The following is a 15,932-nucleotide window of genomic DNA, read 5'->3' on the forward strand; positions in this document are numbered from 1 at the left end:
ATACCCTCAGGATAATTCGGAATATTTTCAAATTATTTTTAAATCACTGGCATGATTCTGCAAGTAAGGTTTTGATTGGTGGACATGAGCTCCATCTGGCTGCTGTTAGATCCACATGTAATAGTGGAGCTAATTTTAATTAGATTGAAATAATGATAATCATACATTCTAAGTATTAGGTGAACCGTCCCTTGATGCAGACATGTATACTGATGATATAACAGAAACAATATCACTCTTCAGAATCAGTGTTCAAAATGGCCTTTTTTTACATCCCCCCCCCCCCCCCCCCCAACCCCACACTACCACCCCCGAAACCTGTGAATGCCGATATATAATTGGTTATGATTTGATTACATGTACAATTATATTGAAAGGCAGCCAGAATAGTAGTGTTATCCTATAACTGCTCGTGTTACATCACTGACACTATGTGATACCACTGGCAGCAGTAATGAAACAAGTTATGTTATCACACTCCATGTGAGAAACATCTCAGTTTGTGGAGTTTTATGTACACAATACAACTGCATCATATTGTCATTAAATTGTGTCTGAACACATCTGAAAACACCCAGATGTAGGTCAAGGGTCTGTCAAGGTCACTTTGACCTATTCGAGATACACGGCATGTATCCATATATTAGAATTGTTGTTTTAGGTATCCAGTGGAGGATTAATAACAAACTAATACTAAACTGCATTATAATGTCGATTTATTAAACAATATATAAAAACTAAACAATTCATTCCAATGAATCTGGAAACGTGGTGTCCTTGGAGATGACTCCTAATTGAAAACACTCGTCCACAGTCAGTGCACTGGTGCCCGCCTAGTCTGCCGTGATGGACAACCACATGTCTGCGGTCAGCAGACCTTCCACAGTATTGTTGGCCGCAGTCTTCACAAACTGTTCTGAAAAACAAAATTAGGAACATACGATTAGGTGTCCTAAACCCGGGAGAGCAGACTAAGATATGCCTAAACTATAAGAAAATTATTGGATGGAAAATTATAAAATGATTTTCCAAAACGTATTTCCTTAATTTATCTTTCAGGGTCAGGGTATACAAACTTTCATCATGACACTTTTTAAGTATAAAAATATAACTCGTTTCCTTAAAATAACACAAAAAACTTTGATCATGTTTGTTTTGGCCGTCAAAACAACGAGGTTTTTCTTTAATAGCTTTTTTGTGGTTGAACAAAATCGAGAATTACGTAAACATATGGATAGAGAAATCATTCTAGAGCCGTATCGCAATATTATTTTAATCAGAAAGGCATCCATCATATAGCTGTAAGACAAAATGTACTCACCGTCGTGTAGCGAAGCGAGCTTTATCCGCCATATTGGTTGTGGTATACGAAGTTCAAGAATGTGTCATACGGTTTAGGTTGGACCCCTTGAATATAGGCATTATACACAATACCGAATTAACGTACGTTAAAGTTACAGTCTCTGGTTACCATATTATAATACCATGTACAAATATGAAATATAAGCTCAAATGCACTTTTAAAAAACTCGTGTGTGTTAGCTATGAACGGAGATCGTCAAAAGTATACGCATGATTCGTCGCCCGTGCCGCCATAGCTCGGAAAAGCACAAACGACAGCATGTTGTCGGTTTCAGTTAACACGTGCGTTTGCCGATTTCAAATTGTAGGGTTCGTCTCAAAAAATTAAGAGAAATATTGCGCTGTACGAAGAACGTTCGGTTGAGGATACGGTACTGGAGTCTTTCGTGGAAAAATATCCGCCCGGTCCCCCCCTTCCCCAAACCGTATTACCCAAACCCCAACCCCAACCCCAGACCCCAACCCCAACCCCAACCCCAAAGTAGAACCAACCCCAAACCCTAACTAAAAATAATGGAGGGGACCGGGCGGATATTATACCGTGGGATATGACACAGGAGCCTTTTTAATGTTATTAAAAAGCGAAAAGGTAAAAATTTTCCGGGACTGGGGATTGACCCCATGCCCTCCTTTATCAAAGTAAATATTAATTGAAGTAGTTATTTATTTAAAACTTATTTGTAATTTATAAACTGTGCTTTATATATGTTAGTAAAATAGTAAAGTGAATTAGAAATGTAGAAATATAACTCACCAATTATCCCAGAATAGTTTGAAGGCAGATCAAGAGTGCGTAGCCTGTGCAGATCGTGACATGTGAAAGAATGTTAGGCGAGTGACAATGAATAGCCACCAAATGGGTCAAACACAGCTGGCCAATCTATTGGTTGATTATCACTGTCCCTGGTCAGAGGTCATATGTTTAGACAGATAAATGCATGTTCCTACAGCTCCTAGTCAAAGTTTTGGTGCATGTGTTTTGTGCATACTAAAATCATTAAAGCAATAAAATCCACATGGTTACATAACTACACGTACTCCCCCACTCAAGTGAAGCTGCGTTCCGGAGCTGTTGGCCACGAACAGTTGAACTGTTGCTGGTCCTAACTGGGTTATAGTAGTATTCCTGTCCTGTACACACCCAGTCCCTACGTCGGCTCCAATGTTACTGAAGTATTGTATGAGGGAAACACGAACAACTCGGGAGAGGTTTAGGGTTTATTCGGATCATTCATCGGGTGGGATATTAAGATCCTTGGCTACAAGCATAACTATCAAAAACAAATCAGATAAACAAAGACCCTGAAATAACAAAAAAGGGAATACTTAAAATGTCCCACACACGAAATATATATGTTTTTACCTATAACAGTGGCGTTGGCAGGATATATATATATATAATATATAGTGGGAACAAAGCAATACAGGATATTTTACTGTTATAAAAAGCGAAAATATAATTTTATATCTTATTACCCCCTGCCCTCCTTTGAGTAAATATATCTTAGTTATCTTAAAATGTAATTACACGCTTTCACATGTTTCAAATACAAAGTGCATTACGCAAGCCAGTGTAAACATACTGAACTTTTGAGCATAAATACAGCATATCTAAACAACCGTGCGGGCGCCTTGTGATTGCCTTGCGGTCGCCGTGAGGGCGCCTCGCGGTTTGTTAACTAGCGCCTTGCGGTCTCCTCACGCATTTTGATTTCATGACTTTTACGATTGCCGTGCGGACCCCGTAACATTTGTGAACACTGCTTCCGCAGCCCGCAAAGCCGTACGATTTGTAAAAATCCCATCTACAAACCGCAGACCGCAGAACCGTGCGGCGACAGCATCATATGTGACCGAGGCATAACTCAGTGACTTAACGGGTAAAATCTGGTGCGTTTAAGGCCATCTTAATAATCTAATCTAAAAAACAACAACACATTCATGGGTTATATACTATGCAAAATAATTATTATTTAAAAATGGCTAATTTTACGATTTAGATGCCAACACCTCGGACCCTAATCATTGCCCCCCCCCCCCCCCCCCCCCACACCCACTCCCCTCCCTCAACAAAAACTTAACCGATTAAATTTGAGTTTTAAGGTCATCTAAAAAAAAAATTAATACAAAATTCTTGATATATAATACTGTACAATATTATCGTTTTAAAATGGCAAAATTTGAGATTCTGATGTCAACAAAACACGTTTAAAACAATCCAACTTGTTTTAATTTTCCTGGATGAGCATACCCACCACCGATTACAAATCATTGATTACACACATAGCATAATATTTTATACATTGAAAGTTCTGGTTTTGATAAACACTATAAAACCACTAAAAACATACTTTATATAACTACAAAACTAAATATACCATAGCCTGTCTACAAAACGTTTACTTACCGACTGTGGATCGGGTCTTCACACAAGCATAATGCTGGTTGCACTCTTATATAATGGTGGCATCTAATAATAAAATTAAAAGTCCATTAAGTACACATAAATCCATACGTGTACAAATATTAATTTAACAAATACGGTAAATTAGATATTATATACTTATGACAGAAAATACATACTTTAACCTATTCTACTAGTTATTCTATAAAAAAAAAATAACGTAACCAATTAATAAAAATCTAATAAAGATGAGTCACAATGTTATGTTTAACATAATTACAATACTATTACTATATTAGTAATCAATAAATCTCCTAATCTTATTTGTTGATTAAAATAAGTAATTAAAACAGGTAGTTAAGGTTTAAACAATGTACATTATGTATTGACCTTTAATATTCTTCGTGGAAGTTAGTTGTGCAGTTGCTGTGAATAAAAGCTTGTCTTCTCATAAAAGTGATCTTTTCTCTTTGCAAGTCACAAAGCTTCTGACCAAGAGAACGCAGAAACAATGAAACTGGGCTTGCCAGATCTGAGTTATCAGTGAACACAACCCAAGCCCAGAAAACCAGAGAAAGCAAGAAAACAAAGAAAGCCTGCACAAGTATAACCTGACAGAATAAAACAATGTGAACAGTATTTTAAAATAGTATGTGTGTACTGAATGTAGTTTAAAATACCCGGTTACAAAATCATACATACATAGTGTGGGTTACTCCCCCCCCCCCCCCCCCCCCCCCCCCAATATAAAATTATGGCTACGCCAGTGTTAAAACCCTGAGTGCAATACAGTGTTCAAGTACATTGCCTCTGCTTAAAATTATCATTTGCATATATATAATTGATGACACAGTCACTGTTGGCCAACAAGGATCGATCCCCGTCGGCGGGCCCTTGTGCTATTTCTCGTTCCAGCCAGTGCTCCACAACTGGTGTAACAAAGGCCGTGATATGTACTATCCTGTCTGTGGGATGGTGCATATAAAAGATCCCTTGCTGCTAATCGAAAAGAGTAGCCCACGAAGTGGTGACAGCGGGTTTCCTCTATCAATATATGTGTGGTCCTTAACCATATATAAAAAAATAAATAATAATAAACAAATAAATAAAAAAGTGTAGGTGGACTGAACTGACTATAAGAGGATCGTGTTTCATATCATCTAAATAATAATTCTTGTTTCATAAAACTCCAAAAGAGCAACTAATCACTGTCTGAAAGTGGGCAAGTTTGATATTTAGATACCAAGAAATCGCGTCTTAGAGACTATCTAAATTTTAAAAATAGTTAACTAAAGTCTTGGTTTACAATACTATGCAAATACATTATTCTTTTAAAATGGCTAACTTTAATATTGCGATGCCAAGTAATAACGTTTAAAAGCCATCCAATTAAAAATTCCCCGGACCCCCTTAAACGTGCTTTGCTTAATAACGACCCTGATCATTAACACACACACGCACTCCACCCCAACATCCTAATACCTTGGTCACAAATGGCCTGCGGCGTGTTGGCGGCGGCCGTAAGTCCCCAAAATTGTCATAACCGTGCGGTGGCCGCACGGTAGAATACGGTAGCCGTGAGGCGATCTCAAGTTTTTTTGCTTGTTGCAGGGGCTTACGATTTTTTAAATTTGACAATAAACTTTTTTTCGGAAATCGCAAGGCCGTAGGCCGCAACCCCGCCGCATGTAGCATCACAAGGTCACCCTGTCTGGTGTGCCTAGAAAATCGTACGGCAGCCACAACACCCGTGTGGCCTCCTTACTGTCACTTCACGGTGGTCTTGCGGCCTCCGTGAGATGGCCGTACGATGTTCTAAACAACCGTGCGGGCGCCTTGTGATTGCCTTGCGGTCGCCGTGAGGGCGCCTCGCGGTTTGTTAACTAGCGCCTTGCGGTCTCCTCACGCATTTTGATTTCATGACTTTTACGATTGCCGTGCGGACCCCGTAACATTTGTGAACACTGCTTCCGCAGCCCGCAAAGCCGTACGATTTGTAAAAATCCCATCTACAAACCGCAGACCGCAGAACCGTGCGGCGACAGCATCATATGTGACCGAGGCATAACTCAGTGACTTAACGGGTAAAATCTGGTGCGTTTAAGGCCATCTTAATAATCTAATCTAAAAAACAACAACACATTCATGGGTTATATACTATGCAAAATAATTATTATTTAAAAATGGCTAATTTTACGATTTAGATGCCAACACCTCGGACCCTAATCATTGCCCCCCCCCCCCCCCCCCCACACCCACTCCCCTCCCTCAACACAAACTTAACCGATTAAATTTGAGTTTTAAGGTCATCTAAAAAAAAAATTAATACAAAATTCTTGATATATAATACTGTACAATATTATCGTTTTAAAATGGCAAAATTTGAGATTCTGATGTCAACAAAACACGTTTAAAACAATCCAACTTGTTTTAATTTTCCTGGATGAGCATACCCACCACCGATTACAAATCATTGATTACACACATAGCATAATATTTTATACATTGAAAGTTCTGGTTTTGATAAACACTATAAAACCACTAAAAACATACTTTATATAATATAACTACAAAACTAAATATACCATAGCCTGTCTACAAAACGTTTACTTACCGACTGTGGATCGGGTCTTCACACAAGCATAATGCTGGTTGCACTCTTATATAATGGTGGCATCTAATAATAAAATTAAAAGTCCATTAAGTACACATAAATCCATACGTGTACAAATATTAATTTAACAAATACGGTAAATTAGATATTATATACTTATGACAGAAAATACATACTTTAACCTATTCTACTAGTTATTCTATAAAAAAAAAATAACGTAACCAATTAATAAAAATCTAATAAAGATGAGTCACAATGTTATGTTTAACATAATTACAATACTATTACTATATTAGTAATCAATAAATCTCCTAATCTTATTTGTTGATTAAAATAAGTAATTAAAACAGGTAGTTAAGGTTTAAACAATGTACATTATGTATTGACCTTTAATATTCTTCGTGGAAGTTAGTTGTGCAGTTGCTGTGAATAAAAGCTTGTCTTCTCATAAAAGTGATCTTTTCTCTTTGCAAGTCACAAAGCTTCTGACCAAGAGAACGCAGAAACAATGAAACTGGGCTTGCCAGATCTGAGTTATCAGTGCACACAACCCAAGCCCAGAAAACCAGAGAAAGCAAGAAAACAAAGAAAGCCTGCACAAGTATAACCTGACAGAATAAAACAATGTGAACAGTATTTTAAAATAGTATGTGTGTACTGAATGTAGTTTAAAATACCCGGTTACAAAATCATACATACATAGTGTGGGTTACTCCCCCCCCCCCCCCCCCCCCCCCAATATAAAATTATGGCTACGCCAGTGTTAAAACCCTGAGTGCAATACAGTGTTCAAGTACATTGCCTCTGCTTAAAATTATCATTTGCATATATATAATTGATGACACAGTCACTGTTGGCCAACAAGGATCGATCCCCGTCGGCGGGCCCTTGTGCTATTTCTCGTTCCAGCCAGTGCTCCACAACTGGTGTAACAAAGGCCGTGATATGTACTATCCTGTCTGTGGGATGGTGCATATAAAAGATCCCTTGCTGCTAATCGAAAAGTGTAGCCCACGAAGTGGTGACAGCGGGTTTCCTCTATCAATATATGTGTGGTCCTTAACCATATATAAAAAAATAAATAATAATAAACAAATAAATAAAAAAGTGTAGGTGGACTGAACTGACTATAAGAGGATCGTGTTTCATATCATCTAAATAATAATTCTTGTTTCATAAAACTCCAAAAGAGCAACTAAAATCACTGTCTGAAAGTGGGCAAGTTTGATATTTAGATACCAAGAAATCGCGTCTTAGAGACTATCTAAATTTTAAAAATAGTTAACTAAAGTCTTGGTTTACAATACTATGCAAATACATTATTCTTTTAAAATGGCTAACTTTAATATTGCGATGCCAAGTAATAACGTTTAAAAGCCATCCAATTAAAAATTCCCCGGACCCCCTTAAACGTGCTTTGCTTAATAACGACCCTGATCATTAACACACACACGCACTCCACCCCAACATCCTAATACCTTGGTCACAAATGGCCTGCGGCGTGTTGGCGGCGGCCGTAAGTCCCCAAAATTGTCATAACCGTGCGGTGGCCGCACGGTAGAATACGGTAGCCGTGAGGCGATCTCAAGTTTTTTTGCTTGTCGCAGGGGCTTACGATTTTTTAAATTTGACAATAAACTTTTTTTCGGAAATCGCAAGGCCGTAGGCCGCAACCCCGCCGCATGTAGCATCGCAAGGTCACCCTGTCTGGTGTGCCTAGAAAATCGTACGGCAGCCACAACACCCGTGTGGCCTCCTTACTGTCACTTCACGGTGGTCTTGCGGCCTCCGTGAGATGGCCGTACGATGTTCTAAACAACCGTGCGGGCGCCTTGTGATTGCCTTGCGGTCGCCGTGAGGGCGCCTCGCGGTTTGTTAACTAGCGCCTTGCGGTCTCCTCACGCATTTTGATTTCATGACTTTTACGATTGCCGTGCGGACCCCGTAACATTTGTGAACACTGCTTCCGCAGCCCGCAAAGCCGTACGATTTGTAAAAATCCCATCTACAAACCGCAGACCGCAGAACCGTGCGGCGACAGCATCATATGTGACCGAGGCATAACTCAGTGACTTAACGGGTAAAATCTGGTGCGTTTAAGGCCATCTTAATAATCTAATCTAAAAAAAAAACCCACATTCATGGGTTATATACTATGCAAAATAATTATTATTTAAAAATGGCTAATTTTACGATTTAGATGCCAACACCTCGGACCCTAATCATTGCCCCCCCCCCCCCCCCCACCCACTCCCCTCCCTCAACACAAACTTAACCGATTAAATTTGAGTTTTAAGGTCATCTAAAAAAAAATTAAATACAAAATTCTTGATATATAATACTGTACAATATTATAGTTTTAAAATGGCAAAATTTGAGATTCAGATGTCAACAAAACACGTTTAAAACAATCCAACTTGTTTTAATTTTCCTGGATGAGCATACCCAGGACCCCGTTATACGTCTCGGGCGACCAGGATCATTGCCCCACCCCACCCCCACTCCCCACACACTTAAAAACATATCTCCGATATTATTATATACGCACCCGATCAGTGACGTAGCGGAGGGGGGGGGGGGGGCACGAGGCCATAACGTACCAATCAAAAGTTAATAATTTAAACTATTAAAGTTTACAAAAATCATACAAACATATATATATATATATATATATATATATATATAATATATATATATATATATATATATATATATATATATATATAGTATGGGTTGCTCCCCTCCCCCTATACAATCCTGATTATCATTATCATTGCTATTACTATATATCTGATGTAACCATTTTATGTTCTTATTATGTTTTGTTTTATATGATTCATATATGAAAAAAATCATTATTTGAATTGAACTGTATAGAGGGCAACAACAAAAACCGTACAGCATCCCCCCCCCCCCCCCCCCCCCCCCCGGTTCCTACGGGCCTGCAATCTTCACTGGAAATTTTTACTTCCCCTCATTTGGTGAGGTTTGTAACCAGTTTTTGCTGTATTGGATTAAATTATACTTGTAGTGGTCATACAGTTGTAAATGTGTTGTCCTCTGGTCTGTTGTACACATTTTTATGAAGAATTGTCTCTGCGGCAGAATAACCATGTACTTACCTTTGTTTGGCACCCAATAGCACATGTGTATTTTCTTGCTGGGGGGGGGGGGGGGGGGGGTCGTTAAAACATTTATTAATTCATTTATGTATCTGCAGCCGATTGGAACTTAATAATTGTTTTAATGGGGTGTTTTGTTGTTGTTGTTTTTTTTGTTTTGTTTTTTTTTTTTTTTTTTGGGGGGGGGGGGGGGGGTGTTGTATCGAAAACAGCACGCTTTCATAAGCAAATGTTTACATTAATCGAGCGTGGACATGTCTTCCCCCATACTTTTTGGAGTGTGTGGGGGGGGGGGGGGGGGGGCAACGTGCACGCTACGCCACTGCGACGCAGCTAATGTTAGAAGATTTATTTGATTTTAATTTTTAGATTTGTTAAGCAGTTATCATGGCAGCTGTTCCTGCCGGAGGGTAAAACGGGATGACGCCATTTAAAGTTAACATTTTGACAAAATTAATTACTCTTATCATTTCTCGTTCCAGCCAGTGCACCACGACTGGTATATCAAAGGCCGTGGTATGTGCTATCCTCTCTATGGGATGGTGCATATAAAATATCCCTTACTGCTAATCGAAAAGAGTAGCCCATGAAGTGGCGACAGGGGGTTTCCTCTCAATATCTGTGTGGTCCTTAACCATATGTCCGACGATATATAATCGTAAATAAAATGTGTTGAGTGCGTCGTTAAATAAAACACTTCCATCTTCCTTATCATTACCGTATGATTTTTTTCACCCTAACCCTAAACATAACCCATTAACCCAGGCGTAAATACAATAGTCTCTGACAACCAGCTACATTCACTGATGCGTTCTATATATAAGCCGACTTGCGAATAGGCTTAACTGAATTTATACCCATATTTTGGACGCAGGGGCAGATCCAGGATTTTGTGAAAGGGGGAGGGGGGCCACACAAAATTATAAAAAGGGCAATTTCAGTTTGTCGAAGGCAAATTATCCGAGCTCCCAAAGGGTGCAAGATCTTTATGCGGGAAATGTTTGAAATAAAGATGCACAGAAACGTGTTTTCATAACAACTGAGTGTTGTACATTGTGGGTGATAAACTTTAAACATTTATTAAAAAGGACACTTAAAACGGAAGGAAGGAAATGTTTTATTTAACGATGCACTCAAGACATTTTATTTACGGTTATATGGCGTCGGACTTATGGTTAAGGACCACACAGATATTGAGGGAGGAAACCCGCTGTCGCCACTTCATGGGCTACTCGTTTCGATTAGCAGCAAGGGATCTTTTATATGCACCATTCCATAGACAGGATATCACATACCACGGCCTTTGATGTACCAGTCGTGGTGCACTGGCTGGAGCGAGGAATAGCCCAATGGGCCCACCGATGGGGATCGATCCCAAACCGACCGCGCATCGAGCCAGCGCTTTAACACTGGGCTACGTCTCGCCCCTTAAAACTGAAGCCCTCTGGGCCCGCCAATAGGACGTATATAACGTTGATCAAATATATCATAATTTTCTATTGTACTGGTATATCGTTTATCAACTACATGTCAAAAGGAACCGGGGGCCTGTGACCCCCTTCTACCACCCATTTTATTAATGACTTACTGTTGGGGGTCATTTACCATTAATCAAGTTCATACAAGTTCATATAACTTTAACATAGCAGAACGCATTAAGCATAATTACGCATTTCTTGCATTAAAGTTTTTAATTGCAACCGTATCAGTTATTTTTACAATTTCGAACGACGTTTAAATGTATTATTCAGAATTAATTGTGGGAGTATTTGTTTGCTAAAAGTATTAAACACAGGTCTATAATTGTTTTATTATCAGTTATAACTTTAAATTTTATCACCATAGCTGAATCGTGGTGCCAAAATATGTAGCAAGTCATACCATTTTTATTTACGTCAAATACGAAGAAAAAAGTTAAACTTTGTTTTGTATAATAAAACCACTAGAGCACATTGATTTTTGTATTAATTATCGGCTATTGGAAGGAAGGAAGGAAATGTTTTATTTAACGACGCACTCAACACATTTTATTTACGGTAGGGCATAAGGTTAAGGACTACACAGATATGTCGCTACTTTATGGGTTACATTTTCCTGTTAGCAGCAAGGGATCTTTTATATGCACCATCCCACAGACAGGACAGCACATACCACGGATTTTGATATACCAGTCGTGGTGCACTGGTTGGGACGGGACGTGAGGGGGGGGGGGGGGCATCAGAATATGGATTTGAATAAATATTTTGGTTATTTATTATTTATTTTTCATGTTACATCATTAGAAACTGATTTAATACGACCAGAGTTGATTACAAACAATTTAAATTATGTTTATATATTCATAGTTATATATGATCTCACATTTAATGCCCCCCCCCCCCCCCCCCCATTTAACGCCATTTTCCGACGCCTATATTTTACGAGTTGTTTCCAAATGTATCTAACTAGCGAAAACCTAATCACTTTTGTCTTTGTCTAAAAGATTAATAAAAGGATTATCAGTGTTTAAAAAAGTCTGAAGTCATTAGTTCAATTTGTTCATGTGATTTAGGATTGTTTCTGTTTAAATAATTTAATGTATCAATATCATAATTTATAGTTACATTAAAATCTCCTCCAATAATTACAGATACATTACCAATAAGTTCTATTTTGTGTTGAATGGTTTTATAAAACTGTGGATTATCTTTATTTGGTCCGTAGATAGCTACCAGAGTAATTCTATATCCTTGCATTGCCATGTCTAATATTAAAAAGTTTCCATTTGGATCTGTTATTTCTTCGTGAATTTCATACTCAAAGGTGTTTCTAAATAGTATGATAATTCCCCTGCTGTTACTGGTATGACAGCTAAAACAAGCTTGGTAGCCCCACTCATTTCTCCAATAAGGTTCTAACTCTTTTTTGCAATGGCTGTCAATAATGAATGTAATATCGATCATGGGCGGATCCAGGAAATATTTTTCGTAATTATTCCTACTAACGGGCAAATATGAATTCTCTCCGCTTGACAGTGTCAGAAGAAGAACATGGGGCCCCATTGAACCCCGGCAATTTACACTTCCAATTGAAATTGTTTTTATCCTCCACTATAATACTTTTTTTATGTGATATTTGCATACAATATATACAACGTGATATTCAAGTATCCTCCACTATTCAGATATTTCATACAATTTCTATTCAAGTACTTCAGTCATGTTTCTATAATATATGTAAAGATCCATTTTCCAATTTAATTTATACATCAACAGAAACAAACTTCCAACCCCTCTCCCCAAAGTATCCTTCCTGTTAATTTCTTGAGTTCAAGACAGCCCCCATTTTTTTGTAATTTTATAACGAAAATAAAGTAATAATAATACTCATAGTAATACTAGTAGTAATACTAGTAATAATATTAATAAGATAGATAAATAAACAAAACCGATTATGCAAGGAAATAAACGACACCACCAAAAAATCGAAGCGTCCCGATAATAAAAATAACAATACACTACATATCTATCACCCTAAACGTTTCATTAAAATATTTATATATAAACACCATATCCACACATGGATGCCCGCACGCAGGCATCCACACCCATACGCACACCCATACGCACACATTAGGTTTGTGTTACCTGCCAAATGCAATGTTATTACGTCCGAAGGCAACACACAGTTCACAAGCCCTGACAAGCGTAACTAACATAGTACAACGTAGTGTTAGAGAGCTGTGCGTGCTAGCGTGGCCATGTTCACAAAGCACGGACAAATCATTTCTGTGGACATGAAATTAACATGAAATTAACACGGTAACACATAACAACAAATTAGCGTGATCACTACTACAGGTAACAGCTACTGTTTACATAAATATTCAAATTAGCCATGTGTTTTCCGTATGAGATTTATTGCGATAGCCACTCTAATATTGACGTAAATTAAATAGGAAAACCCCCATCATGCATCGATATAAAGAAAGAAATGTTTTATTTAACGACGCACTCAACACATTTTATTTGCGGTTATATGGCGTCAGACATATGGTTAAGGACCACATAGATTTTGAGAGGAAACCCGCTGTCGCCACTACATGGGCTACTCTTTCCGATTAGCAACAAGGGATCTTTTATTTGCGCTTTCCACAGGCAGGATAGCATAAACCATGGCCTTTGTTGAACCAGTTATGGATCACTGGTCGGTGCAAGTGGTTTACACCTACCCATTGAGCCTTGCGGAGCACTCACTCAAGGTTTGGAGTCGGTATCTGGATTAAAAATCCCATGCCTCGACTGGGATCCGAACCCAGTACCTACCAGCCTGTAGACCGATGGCCTATCCACTACGCCACCGAGGCCGGTCATGTATCGATATATACACATCGCTATATTCAAATATTTACGTATTCATACTGAAACATGACGTACGCACCCCCCATAGTCTGCCGAGGTCCGTCCGTGGATGTGTAAAAAAAAATTAAATAGTCCGACGATGTGACAAATTTACTTCCCAGAATGCAAGAAAATGCATCTCCTGCATTCTAGATTTTAAAAAATACGGGGGGGGGGGGGGGGGGGGGGGGGGGTAAGCTAGCAAATCGATTACGCACACACACACCCCCACCCCATATAGATTTCTGCGTACGGACCTGATAAGTGTATAACTACCTGCAGTGGCGTAGGAAGGTGCCAAAAGTGTGTGTGTGTGTGGGGGGGGGGGGGGGGGGGGGCACACTTTTATATTTACACACTTGTACACTATTATCCCCTGCGTGTGCTGTAACCTCACCGTGGTGCAGGGGTGTAACATTCTCTTTGAGAATGGCCAATACAGCACAAAATTGAAGTTTTGAGTAAAATTCAGTATCCGTAAAATTCTGTGATGTTTGTGTTTTTGCACAGTTCTTTACACTGTTTTTGTTTGAGTCTTGAATTTTTATATTGATGTTTATCATCACTTTATTTATTTGCATTACCGTGGTTTGACACCCAATAGCCGATGTATTTTTCGTGCTGGGCTGTCGTTAAACATTCATTCACATTGTACACTATTATAAAGCAAATATAAAGCAAAATAGTAACCTTATGCACTAAGATCGCTTCCTGGAACGTGGCCCTGGGGGACGAAACGTCTTGGGTATGAAACAGTAGCGAGTACGAAATGTCCCGAAACCGTACATTAGTTCTATTGACTTCATGTGTTACCAGTATTACAACACGACAGCTGGGATGTAGGTGTGGGGGAGAGGGGGGAGGGGCAAGGTTACGCGCGTATTCTCCAACATGTCAGATATTACAGGTACGGATCTGTGTAGACTAATATTTAATTTTGCGCTTGTTTGAGGTTACTTGTTTATTAACGTCACCGAAATACAATTGTAACAATATGCATGATATATTTATGTTTAATCCCCTGTCCCTTGATGAACTACACCTGCCCCCAATTAAAAACAAAAACTCTGCGTATGCATAAACATAATAGCAGAGGCGGATCTAGAGGACCCAGGCCCCCCCCCCCCCCCCCCCCCCAATTTTGCGACAGTTATAATTATATTATATATTAATTTTAATTTAAGGGCGTTCCCTGTGGGACGGACTATAAACCATAATTAGAACTGTTGTTATAACTTATATTGTTAATTTAATATGATACACCAGAAATAGCCTTTATATTGTTCTTTTTCAGAATTTGCTTATTAGAAGAAAAAAACACGGTTGATGGATCTTACCTTTTTATGACATGTGATGCTAAAAAATAAAAGTAAAAACAAAATTTGTAGATCTATCCATTTTTGTCGCTAAGACTATTTAGTATACGTCATACAATTGAATTAATTACGTCATTGGAAACAAGTCAGGGTTTTCTATTTGGCGGAAATAGTCAATGTTCCCCGTGACGTGGCAAACAATGCACAGTAGTTACTTTTCTTTTCTTTTTTTACTTCTTCATTTCTTTATATATGAAAAAAGTTTGTTTTATTTAACGACGTCACTAGAGCACATTGATTTTTTTATCTTATCATCGGCTATTGGACGTCAAACATATGGTCATTCTGACACTATTTTCAGAGGAAACCCGCTGTCGCCACATAGGCTACTCTTTTTACGACAGGCAGCAAGGGATCTTTTATTTGCGCTTCCCACAGGCAGGATAGCACAAACCATGGCCTTTGTTGAACCAGTTATGGATCACTGGTCGGTGCAAGTGGTTTACACCTACCCATTGAGCCTTGCGGAGCACTCACTCAGGGTTTGGAGTCGGTATCTGGATTAAAAATCCCATGCCTCGACTGGGATCCGAACCCAGTACCTACCAGCCTGTAGACCGACGGCCTGCCACGACGCCACCGAGGCCGGTTCTTTATATATGAATAATACTAAGAACATTGCACATTTTAAAAAATATGAAAGAAAATTTAAATAAGAAAATTTATACAGACATG

The 15,932-nt window shown here is 38.7% G+C and overlaps 1 protein-coding gene across 7 annotated transcripts; it reads right to left on the bottom strand.

Annotated features, from left to right (window-relative positions):
- Positions 1-560: 560 nt before the first annotated feature.
- On the bottom strand, positions 561-15,364 carry LOC121392757 (zinc finger and SCAN domain-containing protein 26-like). Of its 7 annotated transcripts, XR_005960532.1 has the most exons (7): positions 15,219-15,336; positions 13,129-13,269; positions 6,381-6,443; positions 3,770-3,832; positions 2,117-2,664; positions 1,322-1,407; positions 700-916 (listed from the first exon to the last, which is right to left on the bottom strand). XR_005960532.1 is itself a non-coding variant. In XM_041523847.1 (6 exons), the coding sequence occupies exons 2-6, from the start codon at positions 13,197-13,199 to the stop codon at positions 834-836; spliced, it is 324 nt and encodes a 107-aa protein (XP_041379781.1). In that variant the 5' UTR covers positions 13,200-13,269; positions 15,219-15,336; the 3' UTR covers positions 700-833. The 7 variants fall into 7 exon arrangements, 2 of the variants coding, with proteins under 2 accessions (XP_041379779.1, XP_041379781.1); XR_005960533.1 differs by lacking the exon at positions 13,129-13,269 and having other exon boundaries at positions 2,117-2,621; positions 15,219-15,364; XR_005960530.1 differs by lacking the exon at positions 13,129-13,269 and having other exon boundaries at positions 15,219-15,364.
- Between the last annotated feature and the right edge of the window lie 568 nt (positions 15,365-15,932).

The sequence above is a fragment of the Gigantopelta aegis genome, unplaced genomic scaffold, assembly GCF_016097555.1.
Source record: "Gigantopelta aegis isolate Gae_Host unplaced genomic scaffold, Gae_host_genome ctg4430_pilon_pilon:::debris, whole genome shotgun sequence".
Lineage (NCBI taxonomy): Eukaryota > Metazoa > Mollusca > Gastropoda > Neomphalida > Peltospiridae > Gigantopelta > Gigantopelta aegis.